The 17001-nt window shown below is 43.4% G+C and overlaps 1 protein-coding gene across 1 annotated transcript in view; it reads left to right on the forward strand.

The window, feature by feature from the left end:
* The window catches only part of jak1 (Janus kinase 1), an 83663-nt gene extending 70172 nt beyond the window's left edge, over positions 1 to 13491 (forward strand). Inside the window, 7 exon segments of the mRNA XM_024003647.2 lie at positions 1279 to 1367; positions 1551 to 1741; positions 1852 to 1975; positions 4183 to 4355; positions 4510 to 4627; positions 6331 to 6441; positions 13272 to 13491. Of these exon segments, the coding sequence (XP_023859415.1) occupies positions 1279 to 1367; positions 1551 to 1741; positions 1852 to 1975; positions 4183 to 4355; positions 4510 to 4627; positions 6331 to 6441; positions 13272 to 13379 (914 nt within the window). The 3' untranslated portion in view covers positions 13380 to 13491.
* Positions 13492 to 17001: the final 3510 nt, after the last annotated feature.

Below are 17001 nucleotides of genomic sequence, written 5' to 3' on the forward strand. Positions count from 1 at the left end.
ATCCAGCCAACATGTCAGAATTCAAATAGGCTTTTCGGCGAAAGCAAACGATGCTATTATCTGAGGATAGCACCATAGTAAACAGAGAGAGAAGCATATTTCAACCCTGCAGGCGCGACACAAAACGCAGAAATAAAAATATAATTCATGCCTTACCTTTGACGAGCTTCTGTTGTTGGCACTCCAATATGTCCCATAAACATCACAAATGGTCCTTTTTGTAATTCCGTCGATATATATCCAAAATGTCAATTTATTTGGCGCGTTTGATCCAGAAAAACACCGGTTCCAAATTGTGAAACGTGACTACAAAATATCTCAAAAGTTACCAGTAAACTTTGCCAAAACATTTCAAACTACTTTTGTAATACAACTTTAGGTAATTTTTTACGTAAATAATCGATAAAATTGAAGACGGGAAGATCTGTGTTCAATACAGGATTAAAACAAACTGTAGTTAGCCTTCTGGTCATGCGCCTCTAACAAACAGGACACAACAAGTGACCCTGATTCAAAATGGCCGTACTTCTTCATTACACAATGGAAAAACCCTCAACCAATTTCTAAAGACTGTTGACATCCAGTGGAAGCGGTAGGAACTACAAGAAGGTCAATTAGAAATCTGTATTCCCAATGAAAATCCATTGAAAAGAGAGTGACCTCAACAACAACAAAAAATCGGAATGGTTTGTCCTCGGGGTTTCGCCTGCTAAATAAGTTCTGTTATACTCTCAGACATGATTCAAACAGTTTTAGAAACTTCAGAGTGTTTTCTATCCAAATCTACTAACAATATGCATATCTTATCTTCTGGGGATGAGTAGCTGGCAGTTTAATTTGGGTATGCTTTTCATCCAAACGTGAAAATGCTGCCCCCTATCTTAGAGAAGTTAAGCCTCTTTCGAATTGAAGGAAAATTATGAAACAGAGAGAGATGGCAGCTGTTTKTCAGCGCTAGCTAGAGAGAGAGATTGCAAGAGTGTGTGTATGAGTGTTGTGGAGTTCACTGGGTTCACGCTCCACAGCTCCCCCTAAACTGGGCCCCATGGATATAAATATTCCCTCAATACTCCCACATGGTGGCTAGAATGAGGTACTGCTGTCATGTCGCAGTTAGACATCCATCATACTGGTGCTGTTGCTTAGCTGAATAAACCCACTGTGTATGTTGTCAGTGTGTAACAGTGTGTATGTTGTCAGTGTGCAACAATGTGTGTGTATGTTTTGAGAGTGTGTGTGTGTATTGTCAGTGTGTAACAGTGTGTATCCCTCCATCAGACCCCTCTATCAAGCCTGTACCCACTCTGGAGGTCGACCCCACTGTGTTCGAGAAGAGGTTCCTCAAGAAGATTCGAGATTTAGGAGAGGTAACACACGTGTGTGTTTGACCATGCCAGAGACCGTGTGCATATGCAAGTTAATGTTAATGTTTATGTGAGTATGATGGATACTGTGTGTGTGTGTGTGTGTGTGTGTGTTGTGTTGTGTTTGTGTTGTGGTGTGTGTGTGTGTGTGTGTGTGGTGTGTTGTGTGTGTGTGTGTGTGTGTAGGGTCACTTTGGCAAGGTGGAGCTGTGTCGGTATGACCCCAGAGGGGACCGGACAGGGGAGCTGGTAGCAGTGAAGAGTTTAAAGCCAGAGAACAGAGAGGAACAGAGCAGCAACCTCTGGTGTGAGATAGGAATCCTTAAAGAACTTTACCACCACAACATTGTCAAGTACAAAGGCATCTGTCAGAGGAGGGTGAGCAGAGTATACGCACACACGCACACACACGTATACACACCACACCTACCTACTGAAACACCACCTTCTGCTTTGCCTCACTCCATCCTCTCTTCCGTCTGTGTGCAGGAGGCAGAGCCATCAAGTTGATCATGGAGTACCTGCCTGCTGGCAGTCTGAAGAATACCTCCCCCGCAACAAAGCCAGACCAGCCTGAAGACTCTGCTCAGTTACGCTGTCCAATCTGTCAGGTACTTTAAACACTAGCACCGCTACCTAACATACCCCTAACACTAGCACCTAACATACCCCTAACACTAGCACCGCTACCTAACATACCCTAACATAGCACCGCTACCTAACATACCCCTACACTAGCACCGCTACCTAACATCCCCTAACACTAGCGCCGCTACCTAACATACCCCTAACACTAGCACCGCTACCTAACATACCCCTAACACTAGCACCGCTACCTAACATACCCCTAACACTAGCGCCGCTGCCTAACATACCCCTAACACTAGCACCGCACCTCATACCCTAACACTAGCGCGCTACCTAACATACCCCTAACACTAGCGCGCTACCTAACATACCCCAACACTAGCCCCCGCTACCTAACATACCCCTAACACTACCCGCACCTTAACATACCCTAACACTAGGCGCTACAACCTACACCTAACACAGCGCCGCTGCCTAACATACCGCCTACCAACTAGCGCCGCTGCCTAACATACCCCTAACACTAGCCACCGCTACCAACATACCCTCAACACTGAGCACCGCTGCCTAACATACCCCAACACCTAGCACCGCTACCTAACATACCCCTAACACTAGCACCGCTACCTAACATACCCCTAACACTAGCGCCGCTGCCTAACATACCCCTAACACTAGCGCCGCTACGCTAACATCCCTAACACTAGCACCGCTACCTAACATACCCCTAACACTAGCACCGCTGCCTAACATACCCCTAACACTAGCGCCGCTACCGTAACATACCCCTAAACACTAGCACCGCGCACTAACATACCCTAACACTAGCGCCCTACCTAACATACCCCTAACACTAGCGCCGCTGCCTAACATACCCTAACACTACACCGCTACCTAACATACCCTAACACTAGCACCGGCTACCTAACATACCCCTAACACTAGCGCCGCTGCCCTAACATACCCTAGCACTAGCGCCGCTGCCTAACAGTACCCCTACACTAGCGCCTACCTAACATACCCTAACACTAGCACCGCTACCTAACATGACCCCTAACACTAGCGCCGCTGCCTAGAACCTACCCTAACACTAGCACCGCTACCTAACATACCCCTAACACTAGCGCCGCTGCCTAACATACCCCTAACACTAGCGCCGCTACCTAACATACCCCTAACACTAGCACCGCTGCCTAACATACCCCTAACACTGCGCCGCTGACCTAACATACCCCTACAAGCGCGCTCCAATACCCTAACACTAGCGCCGACCTAAACATACCTCCAACACCTAGCGCCGCTACCTAACATACCCCTAACACTAGCGCCGCTACCTAACACTCCCTCAACACTAGCGCCGCTACCCTAACATACCCCTAACACTAGCCACCGCTACCTAACATACCCTAACACTAGCGCCGCTACCTAACATACCCCTAACACTAGCGCCGCTACCTAACATACCCCTAACACTAGCGCGCTGCCTAACATACCCTAACACTAGCGACGCTAACCTAACACTTACCCCTAAACACTAGCGCCGCTACCTAACATACCCTAACACTGCCGTATCCAACATACCCCTAACACTAGCAGCCGCTGCCCCATCAACATACCCCTAACACACTAGCACCGCTAACCAACATACCCCTAACACTACCCGCTACCAACAACCCTAACACTAGCGCCGCTACCTAACATACCCCTAACACTAGCGCCGCTACCTAACATACCCCTTAACACACTAGCGCCGCTGCCTAACATAGCCCCTAACACTACGCTAGCCGCTACACCTAACATACCCCCTAACAACATACCCCCTAACACTAGCCCGCTCCCTAACATACCCCTAACACACCCCTAACACTAGCGCGCTGCCTAACATACCCCTAACACTAGCACCGCTGCCTAACATAGCCCAACACTAGCACCGCTACCTAACATACCCCTAACACTAGCGCCGCTGCCTAACATACCCCTAACACTAGCGCCGCTACCTAACATACCCCTAACACTAACGCCGCTACCTAACATACCCCTAACACTAGCACCGCTACCTAACATACCCCTAACACTAGCGRCGCTACCTAACATACCCCTAACTCTGACCATTAACCCTGGTTGAACAGATCCCTAGATCTGACAGTGTTATGGGAATATTATGGAGATATTAAGGGGATGTTATGGATAGGATAAATTCCAACCATCTCTGTGTCTCCCCTCTGTCCAGGGAATGGACTATCTTGGATCTCGGAATTACATCCACCGGGATCTGGCGGCCCGGAACGTTCTGGTGGAGAACGAGAGCACGGTGAAGATCGGAGATTTCGGACTTACCAAGAGCATCAAGGACAACGAGGGATATTACACGGTCAAAGATGACCTGGACAGCCCTGTGTTCTGGTGAGGGAGGGAGGGAAAATAAGACAAAGTGTAGTACAGAGAGGGGAAGAGATATGAGAGGGAAAGGAAAGAAAGCTGCTCTTTGAAATTGATAATGACTCCATTTTGAATTTGTATTGACATGTGTGTCCTCTCTCCTCTCCGCCTGTGCCAGGTATGCCCCAGAGTGTCTGGTCCACTGTAAGTTCTACCTGGCCTCTGATGTCTGGTCCTTCGGTGTCACGATGTATGAACTACTCACCTACTGTGACTCTGCCATCAGCCCCATGACGGTCAGTACACACACAGGCCTGACAGCACGGCCTTCCATCTCCTGATTGAGGCAGATGGTGCCAGTCAATGCCCAGGGTGACTCTGCCCACTCCCGCCAGCCTGTGCCATAATACACACACACGTGCATCTCCCTGATTGCTCAGACGAACTGTCACAATATGTCCTCCCTCATCCACACCAAGTAGCCATGATTAGTACATATCCATTGGGTCTTATTAATACCCTTTACCACCCTGTTCAATTTACAGTAAAGGAACAAGTAGTCTCTCATCTGATCTGACCTAACATCAATTAGATATTACTGTCTTATACAGAGCCTTCAGAAAGTATTCACACCCCTTGTCTTTTTCTACATTTTGTTGCGTTACAACCTGAATTTGACACACAATGCCACATAATGTCAAATTGGAATGATATTTTTTAGAAATGTTTACAAATTAATTTAAAAAATTGTCCGTAAGTATTCAACCCCTTTGTTATAGCAAGCCTAAATACGTTCAGGAGTAAAAATGTGCTTAACAAGTAACATAAGTTGCATGGACTGTGCAATAATAGTGTTTAACATCATTTTGGAATGAGTACCTCATCTCTGTACCCCACACATACAATTATTTGTAAGGTCCCTTAGACGAGCAGTGAATTTCAAACACAGATTCAATCACAAAGACCAAGGAGGTTTTCCAATGGCTCGCAAAGAAGGAGATTGAATATCCTTTTGAGCATGATGAAGTTGTTAATTACACTTTGGATGGTGTATTAATACACCCAGTCACTACAAAGATAGGCGTCCTTCTCAGTTGGCGGAGAGGAAGGAAACCGCTCAGTGATTTCACCAGGAGGCCAATGGTGACTTTAAAACTGAGGATGGATCAACAACATTGTAGTTATTACTCCACAATACTAATCTAAATGAGTGAAAAGAAGGAAGCCTGTACAGAATAAATATATTCCAAAACATGCATCCTGTTTGCAATAAGGATCGGAGGGAAGTAAAACTACAAAAAATGTGGCAAAGAAATGAAAAATATGTCCTGAATTCAAAGTGTTGTGTTGTTGGATTTGCCCCAAACATATCACTGAGTACCACTCTTTATATTTGACTGGTGACTGCATTAGGTTATGGATAGGCTGTCTAGCAATAATCAGCAACAAACTTGACAGAGCTTGAAGAATTTAAAAATAATAATGTGCAACTATTTTACAATCCAGATGTGCAAACCTCTTAGACCTACCCAGAAAGACTCACAGCTGTAGTCGCTGCCCAAGGTGATTCTAACATGTATTGACTCAGGGGGTTGAATACTTCTCTAAACAAGATATATTACTGTTTTACTTTTCATAAATGTTTTACAAATGTTACATTTTCTTCCACTTTGACATTATAGAGTATTTTTTGTAGATCATTGTCAAAAAAACGACAATTAAATCCATTGTAATCACACCTTGTAACACAACAAAAGTGTGTGAAGTGTGAATACTTTCTGAAGGCATTGTATGTTGTCTACAGACTGTTTTGAAATAGATTATAGAATGTTAAATGTAATGTAGAGTTAAGGTTCGATGACTAATGTCTTCTGAATGTTGGTGACAACAATACAACTAAGTCACTCCAGTCCTGACTGGCTAGATTTCAGGGGTCATTTCATTTCATCACGTCTCCATGGTGACTTATCTCTCCCCTCCCCCCGACCTGTCCCCACAGGTGTTCTTGAAGATGATTGGTCCCACTCAGGGTCAGATGACTGTGACGCGATTGGTCAAGGCGCTGGAGGAGGGAAAGAGGCTGCCCCGCCCTGAGAGCTGTCCTGGAACGGTAGGATCTACCTACCTACCTGCCTGCCTACCTCACGCTGTTCAGAGTCACCCCATCACGCACAACATGCTCTCTCTCTTTAAACTCTTTCTCCACCATGAAGAGGAATCTTCAATAGGTCACTCAAATCACCATCCTCTGAGATCATTTATGGAGCTAGAAAAGTGCCTTTTGATATATTTTTTTATTCACCTACAAGGTTTTTTACATTGACTAGAATAATTTAATAATCCTAGAAATGTCATGTCTAGAACTCATTTGCATCTTGCATCTGCCTGTGGGCCTTGTTCGTCTGGCAGGTGTATGAAATATTTTCTTTAACTAACGTTAGTTATGATAACAATTAATATTTCTCATGCATGTAAACATAACTGGTAGCTGTTCAATAGACAACTTTACAAGTGAAATTTGCTCTCATTCAGTGCTGTATTGTCCCGCCTGAGAAAAATGTATACAGTTACAAGTTTGATGTTGTGACTATTGTAATCGGCTCTAAGGCAAGTGGGCTCAGACACCGAAAACTGTCATTTTTTCGTATCAAAGGTTTGTCTGTGGATTTTATATGTTTAGCCCCTACTCTTGCAATTAGATTACCCCCCAGATTTTACTCCAAATCCAATATGGCTGCCACATTACAATTAAATGGTGGTTTAATCAGCTGTATAAGTACACTACCGGTCAAAAGTTTTAGAACACCTACTCATTCAAGGGTTTTTCTTTAATTGTACTATTTTCTACATTGTAGAATGATAGTTAAGACATCAAAACTATGAAATAACACATATGGAATCATGTAGTAACCAAAAAAGTGTTAAACAATATATTTTATTTCACCTGGAATGCTTTTCCAACAGTCTTGAAGGAGTTCCCACATATGCTGAGCAAACCATCTCAGGCCTGGGCGCGAACCCAGAGTCTCTGGTGAAACAGCTAGCGCTGCGATGCAGTGCCTTAGACCACTGCACCACCCGGGAGGCCCTCTTAGTCATAGTCTATGACCTAGCTACACTCTAACCAACCTCTAAGTAACCTGAGGTCCACCTCGCAGGTTCTGTCACTCTCCACATATCCTGCTGGGCGGGCCCCAGTCCGGAATCAATGCCAACCACTCAAAGTTAATATCGTCCATATTATAATCCTACCTGACAGCCAAAGGAATATAAAGAAATATGACTTTGACACATTCAACCCACAGGCCAATTAGGCGTTGGAAGGAACTGAATACTGTTTGTGACAGCCCTTTCTTCACAAGCAGACAACTAACCATTCCACTACTGGAGTATCCCCAGCATCATTCAGCCTGGGCTAACATTACAGTTTGGTATGCAAGCTGCATCTTTTGACTGCCTATAGCAAACTGTAGAAATGGAAACTGATCATCACCCCACAGTCCCAATACCCCGCCAGCCATACATTATCACTGCAGCTTGCCCAGAATGACCAGTTAGCTGTGCCACAGAACTACAACCACTACTGGCTACTGGTCAGGCCACAGAACTACAACCATTACTGGCTACTGGTCAGGTCCCAGAACTACAACCACTACTGGCTACTGGTCAGGCCCCAGAACTACAACCCGCTACTGGTCAGGTCCCAGAACTACAACCACTACTGGTCAGGTCCCAGAACTACAACCACTACTGGATACTGGTCAGGTCCCAGAACTACAACCACTACTGTCAGGTTCCCAAACACAACACAGCTCTCCCAACTCAAAGACACTGGAGTCAGTCCCAGAACTACAACCACTACTGGTAAGTCCCAGAACTACAACCACTACTGGTCAAAGAGTCCCAGAAACTACAACCACTACTGGCTACTGGTCAGGCACCAGAACTACAACCTCGCTACTGGTCAGCCCCAGAACTACAACCACTACTGGTCAGTCCCAGAACTACAAACCACTACTGGCTACTGTCAGGCCCAGAACAACAACCCCTACTGGTACTGTCAGGTCTCAAACTACAACCACTACTGGCTACTGTCAGGTCCCAAAACTACAACCACTACTGGCTACGGTCAGCCCAGAACTACAACCACTACTGGCTACGTCAGCCCCAGAACTACAACACTACTGCTACTGGTCAGGTCTCAGAATACAACCCATACTGGTCAGGCCCCAGAAACTACAACACTACTGCTACTGTTCAGTCCAGAACTACAACCACTACTGTCAGGCCCAGAAACTACAACCACTACTGGCTACTGGTCAGGTCCCAGAACTACAACCACTACTGGTCAGGCCACGAACTACAACCACTACTGGTCAGGCCCAGAACTACAACCTACTGCTACTGTTCAGGTCCCAGAACTACAACCACTACTGGTCAGGCCCCAGAAAACTACAAACTACTACGGCTACTGGTCAGGTCCCAGAACTACAACCACTACTGGCTACTGGTCAGGCCCCAGAACTACAACCACTACTGGCTACTGGTCAGGTCCCAGAACTACAACCACTACTGGTCAGGCCCCAGAACTACAACCACTATTGGCTACTTTGTCTCCTCACCCTGTTAGGACACAATGATGTCCTGGTCACCTTCAAAAGACTTTGAATCAACCTTGCACACTTAGTTTTAGTGGGGAAAAGAGGGCTCTACATATACACTACTAGAGTTGCCGACTGTTGTATTACGGTTGCTCTCCTATAACTCCTATAACTCCTATAACGCTACTGTGCGCTTGTGTCGTGAAAACCTTATTATATTTAGTGGAATTGCCCATTATTGATATGCTGTCAGTGTGTGAATGAGATTTAAACATGAACACAATTTGAAAAACGAGGTGGCTTCGACTTTTCAAACACAACAGAGGCATGGCAATGCCACTCATAGTGCTAGAAATACAAATAACAATTTTAAAGACAGAATAACACAATCAAAATGAACTAGGGCTACTTATATGCAGGCCAAGGTGTTTGAGTGTAATCATGTTAGCCATATTGGATTCAGAACACAGGAGGTTGGTGGCACCTTAATTGGGGAGGACGGGCTTGGGGTATTGGATGGAACGGAATAAGTGGAAAGGTATCAAACACATGGTTTCCATGGTTTCCATGTGTTTGATGCAATTCCATTTGCGCCGTTCCGGACATTACTATGAGCTGTCCTCATATCGGCAGCCTCCACTGATTCAGAATAAAATGTATACACACCAACAGTCTTTATAGGCATGACTATTGTACACAATAAAAAAATATACTAAAATACTAAATTCATATTTACAGGTGATTTTAACCTCCATCAAATGTTATTATGGCAGCCATATTTGATTTTGGATGCCATATTGGATTTGAGACTAAATATAATCTGTGATTGCCCCTTTGACTTAATTGCAAGACTTGGGGCTAAAGATACAAAATCCTTTAAGTTATCTTGGACCCCAAATTTTTCTATGTCTGAGCCCACTTGTTTTCCTTAGAGCCAATAGCCACAACATTAAAAAGGCAGGACCATACAGCCCTGAATGAGAGCAATATTTTGAACAGCTACCAAAAAGTGAAGTTTACATTACATTCATAAATATTAATAGTTGATATTTCCACCTATTGTATCTGTGTGTTTCCAGGTATACATTTCCAAGACTAATAAATATATCGTAATGCTGATTGTTTATGTACAGTACATTCGGAAAGTATTCAGACCCCTTAACTTTTTCCACATTTTCTTACATTACAGCCTTAATCTAAAATGGATTCAATAAAATGTTAAAGGTACCAAAAAATGTCAGAAGCATTGAAGGTCCCCAAGAACACAGTGGCCTCCATCATTCTTAAAAGGAAGAAGTTTGGAACCACCAAAACTCATCCTAGATCTGGCCGCCCGGCCAAACTGAGCAATCGGGGGAAAAGGGTCTTGGTCAAGGAGGTGACCAAGAACCCAATGGTGACTCTGACAGACCTCTAGAGTTCCTCTGTGGAGATGGGAGAACCTTCCAGAAGGACAGCCATCTCTGCAGCACTCCACCAAGCAGGCCTTTATGGTAGAGTGGCTAGACGGAAGCTACTCCTCAGTAAAAACCACATGACAGGCCGCTTGGAGTTTGCCAAAAGGCACCAAAAGACTCTCAGACCATGAGTAACAAGATTCTCTGTCCTGATGAAACCAAGATGGTACTCTTTGGCCTGAATGCCAAGTGTCACATTTGGAGGAATCCTGGCACCATCCCTATGGTGTAGCATGGTGGTAGCAGCATCATGCTGTGGGGATGTTGTTTATTGGCAGGGAGTGGGAGACTAGTCAGGATCGAGGCAAAGATGAACGGAGAAAAGTACAGAGAGATCCTTGATGAAAACCTGCTCCAGAGCGCTCAGGACCTCAGACTGGACAACGACCCTAAGCACACAGTCAAGACAATGCAGGAATGGTTTCGGGACAAGTCCTTGAGTGGCCCAGCCAGAGCCCGGGCTTGAACCCGATCYAACATCCATGGAGAGACGTGAAATTAGCTGTCCAACCTGACAGCGCTTTAGAGGATCTGCAGAGAAGAATGGGAGAGACTCCCCAAATACAGGTGTGCCAAGCTTTTAGCGTCATACCCAAGAAGACTTGCGGCTGTAATTGCTGCTTAAGGTGCTTAAACAAAGTATTGAGTAATACTTACAGTTGAAGTCGGAAGTTTACATACACTTAGGTTGGAGTCATTAAAACTCGTTTTTCAACCACTCCACAAATTTCTTGTRAACAAACTATAGTTTTGGCAAGTCGGTTAGGACATCTACTTTGTGCATGACACAAGTATTTTTCCCAACAATTGTTTACAGACAGATTATTTCACTTATAATTCACTGTATCACAATTCCAGTGGGTCAGAAGTTCACATACACTAAGTTGACTGTGCCTTTAAACAGCTTGGAAAATTCCAGAAAGTGATGGCATGGATTTGGAAGCTTCTGATAGGCTAATTGACATAATTTGAGTCAATTGGAGGTGTACCTGTGGATGTATTTCGAGGCCTACCTTCAAACTCAGTGCCTCTTTGCTTGACATCATTGGAAAAATCCAAAGAAATCAGCCAAGACCTCAGAAAAACATTTTGTAGACCTCCACAAGTCTGGTTCATCCTTGGGAGCAATTTCCAAACACCTGAAGGTACCACGTTCATCTGTACAAACAATAGTACGCGAGTATAAACACCATGGGACCACACAGCCATCATACCACTCAGAAAGGAAATGCGTTTTGTCTCCTAGAGATAAACGTACTTTGGTGCGAAAAGTGCAAATCAATCCCAGAACAACAGCAAAGGACCTTGTGAAGATGCTGGATGAAACAGGTACAAAAGTATCTACAGTTGAAGTCGGAAGTTTACATACACTTTATTCAAATTCATTTAATCTCAGTTTTTCATAATTCCTGACATCCTAGTAAAAATTAAAACAAATCCTATATCGACATAACCTGAAAGGCAGCTCAGCAAGGAAGAAGCCACTGCTCCAAAACCGCAACATCAAAAGCCAGACTACGGTTTGCAACTGCACATGGGGACAAAGATTGTACTTTTTGGAGAAATGCCCTCTGGTCTGATGAAACAAAAATATAACTGTTTGGCCATAATGATCATCGTTATGTTTGGAGGAAAAAGGGGGAGACTTGCAAGCCGAAGAACACCATCCCAACCATGAAGCACTGGGGTGGCAGCATCATGTTGTGGAGTGCTTTGCTGCAGGAGGACTGGTGCACTTCACAATATAGATAGCATCATGAGGAGGGGAAATTATGTGGATATATTGAAGCAACATCTCAAGACATCAGTCAGGAAGCTAAACGCTTGGTGCAAATGGTGCCTCCAAATGGACAATGACCCCAAGCATACTTCCAAAGTTGTGGCAAAATGGCTTAAGAACAACAAAGTCAAGGTATTGGAGTGGCCATCACAAAGCATGACATCAAATCCATAGAACATCTGTGGACAGAACTGAAAAAGCATGTGCGAGCAAGGAGGCTACAAACCTGACTCAGTTAATCCAGCTCTGTCAGGTAGAATGTGCCAAAATTCACCCAAGTTATTATGGGAAGCTTGTGGAAGGCTACCGAAACATTTTACTCAAGTTAAACAATTTAAAGGCAATGCTACCAAATACTAATTGAGTGTATGTAAACCTCTGACGAACTGGGAATGTGATGAAGAAATAAAAGCTGAAATAAATCCTTCTCTCTACTATTATTCTGACCTTTCAACATTCTTAAAATAAAGTGGTGATCCTAACTGACCTAAGACAGGGAATGTTTACTAGGATTAAATGTCAGGAATTGTGAAAAACTGAGTTTAAATGTATTTGGCTAAGGTGTATGTAAACTTTCGTCTTCAACTGTATGTAAATGTTATAGTTCAGTTTTACATTTTATAATTATGAAACAAGTTCTAAAAACGTGTTTTTGCTTTGTCATTATGGAGTATTGTGTGTAGATTGAAAAGGGGGGAAAACAATTGAATCCATTTTAGAATAAGGCTGTAACAGTAACAAAATGTGGAAAAAGTGAAGGGGTCAGAATACTTTCTGAATGCACTGACTACTTGTATTCTGAATTTGAGCAATATCATAGCTTGAAATATTGGGTTACATGAGCTTAGGTGCCCCCCCCCCCCCACCCCCACCTGTCCCCCAGGCATTCTTCTGCACTGTTTAAGTTAAGGTGGTGTGTCACAATATCTAGCAATTTAACCACTTTTGCATAAAAACATTTTTACACAAACATCCATTTCATATATGGAAGACATGTTTGTGTTTTGTTATACCTCYGGTAGGGGTATCTAGCCTAGTTGTCTAGCAGGTGTATGAAATAGTTTCTGTAACTTACGTTAGTTATGATTATGTTGTCTTGCAGGTGTATGAGCTGATGAGGAAGTGTTGGGAGAGCACCCCCGACAGGAGGATCACCTTCAAGAGCCTCATCGACGAGTTCACCCGCATGCTTGCCAACAACAGCTTGTAACCACAGCAACCACCCTCTACGCAAAGCCTTACCTACCACTGATACAATCCCAGGGGTCAAGGGTGAATGGTTAAGGGTCACAGACTATGGTGACCTGGACCAAAAAAAACAACGAAATCAGTGCTGCTGCAAGACACTTTCTTTCACTCCGTTGTTTACATCCTCTATATTTACACTTCTGTTTTTCCCCCGAGAGATATTATACTAGAGATATCAACTATATGGATGAATATCATCAAATCAAATGTATTTATATAGCCCTTCTTACATCAGCTGATATCTCAAAGTGCTGTACAGAAACCCAGCCTAAAACCCCAAACAGCAAGCAANATCAAATCAAATGTATTTATATAGCCCTTCTTACATCAGCTGATATCTCAAAGTGCTGTACAGAAACCCAGCCTAAAACCCCAAACAGCAAGCAATGCAGGTGTAGAAGCATGAATACATACATAGCATATGGAATGAAACATGTCCGAACACGTAGCTTTGACCCCTTGCTGAATGTGACACTGAGCTGTGTACACCTGTCACCTGGGGCCCACCACTTAGTCTGATCTTTCCCCTTTTATCACAATGTATCAGCTCTGCCATGTATGTATGGACCTGTGTCCTTATAATCATTTCTAGAATGGAGAAAAGGGTTGAAGAGGGAGAGAGGCCCTCGATTGGACCTGTGCAAGATGGACTCTAGAAAAGGATTGCTACGGCCACTGTGAAGATGACACAGTGACATGTTAGTGAACAGGATTCTAACCATGGACTGACTGCATGAGGCCACCTCCCTGTGAGTGGTGACAGATGTGTAGGATGTAGGATACTGGTGAAATATCAAATCACATTTTATTCCGCACATTCTTCGTAAACAACAGGTGTAGACTAACAGTGAAATGCTTACTTTCGGGCCCTTACCAACAATGCAGCGAGAAAGAAAATAAAAAAATAATAGAAAGGTAAAACATGTAATAAAAGTTATAATAAATACACAATGAGCAACGATGTATGGGATATAGAATACTGTTAGCAGTGGGTTGGATTGGGATGAAGGATACTGTTTACATTGAGGGAGGAGGATGGGAAAGTAGTACCTGTGGTGGACAATGGAGGGCAGTATAGCTTTACATAAACTACTGTAAACCGCTTGTATTTCAAAACAGCTTCTTAAGTACAGCCATAATGTGTATGTCCAATATTTCAAGTCTTTATTTGAATATATAATAAATAATATTGGGGGTGTGAGGACAGAAGGAAGGAGATGAAAGAACAGAGCCTTAAAAAGGTGTTATTTGAGACAGTCTAAAAGGGTAAACCACAGAAAAAGAATTAGCGGAACAGACATTGTTGTATAGCTCATGAAATGCATATGCCAGTAAGGTCTACAGCACGTACAGCAGTGGAGGCTGGTGGGAGGAGCTATAGGAGGACGGGCACATTCTCCTATAGCTCCTCCCACCAGCCTCCACTGACTTACAGGTATCTTTACCGTAGGCAAACAAACAGTTGAAAAGGGAAAACGTGATATTGAGAACACATGTAAAGAAGGTGCTGGACAGACAATGTGTGGATGACATAGTCAATGCAAGAAGAAGACAACACAGAATAGTTTTTCAGTTACAGTCCATGTTTATTCTGGAATGTAAAAGACAATTCCTTCTGCTCATAAAGAAGAGAAAACAAATACATTTTCAGAGGAATAAGACAAAGAAATAATGACTAACTGAAACATTTACATAAATACACAATTAAAATAAATAAAATCAAAAATGTTTTTTTTTGCCTTTGTTCTGTGTCAAATTCCAAAGCGTCAAATGCAATATTAATTATTGAAAACATATATTTGTATATTACAGCAGTAAATATGCATGCTAAAATTCGATCGCATCTAGAAATAGCTTATTCACAGTAAAGCAATATCAACGTAGTTGTAATATAAAATATTGCAAAATCTACAGTAGAGATTTCATGTCAGAAAGAATCAACATACTTAAAAAATACAGTAGAAAGAAAATAGCACACCCAATCTGGGTCTACAGTCGTGGCCAAAAGTTTTGAGAATGACACAAATATWAATTTTCACAAAGTCTGCTGCCTCAGTTTGTATGATGGCAATTTGCATATACTCCAGAATGTTATGAAGAGTGATCAGATGAATTGCAATTAATTGCAAAGTCCCTCTTTGCCATGCAAATTAACTGAATCGCCAAAAAACATTTCCACTGCATTTCAGCCCTGCCACAAAAGGACCAGCTGACATCATGTCAGTGATTCTCTCGTTAACACAGGTGTGAGTGTTGACGAGGACAAGGCTGAAGATCACTCTGTCATGCTGATTGAGTTTGAATAACAGACTGGAAGCTTCAAAAGGAGGGTAGTGCTTGGAATCATTATTCTTCCTCTGTCAACCATGGTTACCTGCAAGGAAACACGTGCCATCATCATTGCTTTGCACAAAAAAGGGCTTCACAGGCAAGGATATTGCTGCCAGTAAGATTGCACCTAAATCAACCATTTATCGGATCATCAAGAACTTCAAGGAGAGCGGTTCAATTGTTGTGAAGAAGGCTTCAGGGCGCCAAAGAAAGTCCAGCAAGTGCCAGGACCGTCTCCTAAAGTTTATTCAGCTGTGGGATCGGTGCACCACCAGTACAGAGCTTGCTCAGGAATGGCAGCCGGCAGGTGTGAGTGCATCTGCACGCACAGTGAGGCGAAGACTTTTGGAGGATGGCCTGGTGTCAAGAAGGGCAGCAAAGAAGCCACTTCTCTCCAGGAAAAACATCAGGGACAGACTGATATTCTGCAAAAGGTACAAGGATTGGACTGCTGAGGACTGGGGTAAAGTCATTTTCTCTGAATCCCCTTTCCGATTGTTTGGGGCATCCGGAAAAAATCTTGTCCGGAGAAGACAAGGTGAGCGCTACCATCAGTCCTGTGTCATGACCAACAGTAAAGCATCCTGAGACCATTCATGTGGGTTCTTCTCACCAAGATGGGCTCACTCACAATTTTGCCTAAGAACACAGCCATGAATAAAGAATGGTACCAACACATCCTCCGAGACAACTTCTCCCAACCATCCAGGAACAGTTTAGTTACGAACAATGCCCTTTCCAGCATGATGGAGCACCTTGCCATAAGCAAAAGTGATAACTAAGTGGCTCGGAACAAAACATCGATATTTTGGGTCCATGGCCAGGAAACCCCAGACCTTAATCCCATTGAGAACTTGTGGTCAATCCTCAAGAGGTGGTGGACAAACAAAAACACACAAATTCTGACAAACTCCAAGCATTGATTATGCAAGAATGGCTGCTATCAGTCAGGATGTGGCCCAGAAGTTAATTGACAGCATGCCAGGGCGGATTGCAGAGGTCTTGAAAAAGAAGGGTCAACACTACAAATATTGACTCTTTGCATCAACTTCATGTAATTGTCAATAAAAGCCTTTGACACACCTTATACTTCAGTATTCCATATAACATCTGACAAAAATATCTAAAGACACTGAAGCAGCAAACTTTGTAAATACATTTTTGTCATTCTCAAAACTTTTGGCCACGACTGTACAGCCTTTAAAATATTCTGTTCAGTCGTAAAGACTTCAGTATTGCAAAGCTCTCACACA

This window comes from Salvelinus sp. IW2-2015, linkage group LG16, assembly GCF_002910315.2.
Source record: "Salvelinus sp. IW2-2015 linkage group LG16, ASM291031v2, whole genome shotgun sequence".
Classification (NCBI taxonomy): Eukaryota; Metazoa; Chordata; class Actinopteri; order Salmoniformes; family Salmonidae; genus Salvelinus; species Salvelinus sp. IW2-2015.